This window comes from Cyprinodon variegatus, unplaced genomic scaffold (genome assembly GCF_000732505.1).
Source record: "Cyprinodon variegatus isolate N-32 unplaced genomic scaffold, C_variegatus-1.0 Scaffold841, whole genome shotgun sequence".
NCBI classification, from domain to species: Eukaryota; Metazoa; Chordata; class Actinopteri; order Cyprinodontiformes; family Cyprinodontidae; genus Cyprinodon; species Cyprinodon variegatus.
Window position 1 is genome coordinate 281,778 of NW_015151294.1, and position 1,132 is coordinate 282,909.

Sequence of the window (1,132 nt, forward strand, 5' to 3'; positions counted from 1 at the left end):
AAGAAAGAAAAGGATGAAACACTCAGATCTCTCTAAGGGTTTATAACACATCAGCTTTCATTTTAAGGACAAAGAAAGTCCTATTTTACAGACATTTTCAGTAAGTTAAATTCTTTCCTTCTTATAACCAATTTGGTTCCATTGTGTTTAGAAATATTCACTTCATGTTGACTGCAGAGGCGTTTACAGGATGAGATCCACATCTTCTACGTTTGTGCTCTAGATAAGGAGAAGTCCAACGAAGATCGACAGAGGGAAGAAGAACTGTTGCAGCAGATTCACAAACTAGTGGAGACCAGAGATTTCTTAGTGGACGACGTGGAGTTTGAACGCCTCAGGTATGTTTTAAACAAATGAAAAGAAACTGCCTGTTTAATAAACTGGTGCAAGTCATAGACGGATGCTCAGAAGCAATATGGTAACCTATACACAAATGACACATGAAAACAGACGAATTGCTCAAAATGAGCAGAGAACAGGTGAATGCTGCAGGGGAAACATGGAGACACAGCTGAATAAGCAAGAACTCTGGCTGAGGGAAAAAATGAACCAAACTAATTCAATAATACAGAGGAAATAAAAGAGAAAACAACGACAGGAGTAAATAGGAACGAAAAGAAAAGCACGTGGCAACAGTGGACATAAAGAAAGACACTATGGCAAGCAACTTGTTCATGGGTGAAAATAACACGAGTCTGAGGAACATCTTGCTGAATTTCATCAATCTAATAATCTGTATTCAGACATATATTCATGCGTTTTTTTTTCTTTCTCATGTGTTTGAACTTGTTTTTAGGGAAAAAGAAGAAGATAAAGAAATGGCCGACTTCTTAAAGTCCAGATTACCGAGAAATATGAAGAAAGCAGGTATATAATAAACACTGGAAGCAAAACAAGCTAAACTTACCAGCTGGTTATGGTTTTAGATATTAGCAGTCCTGGACAGTTTTCCTAGAGGGATGGTAGTATCACCTCTGGACTCTAACCCAGAGGTGATACTACCATCAGTTATAAACACTGCTTATAAATCAGGAATCTGATTGTAGCGACAGTGGAGAGGAAAAACTCCCTTTGAACAGGAAGAAACCTCCAGCAGAACCAGGCTCAGTGTGAGCGGCCATCTGCTGAGGCC

The 1,132-nt window shown here is 39.0% G+C and overlaps 1 protein-coding gene across 1 annotated transcript in view; it reads left to right on the plus strand.

Annotated features, from left to right (window-relative positions):
- The window catches only part of LOC107099147 (uncharacterized protein C16orf45-like), a 14,829-nt gene extending 13,954 nt beyond the window's left edge, over window positions 1-875 (plus strand). The window contains exons 3-4 of the mRNA XM_015397161.1: window positions 224-338; window positions 797-875. Coding sequence (XP_015252647.1) covers window positions 224-338; window positions 797-875 — 194 coding nt within the window. The remainder of the gene's footprint in view (window positions 1-223; window positions 339-796) is intronic.
- Window positions 876-1,132: the final 257 nt, after the last annotated feature.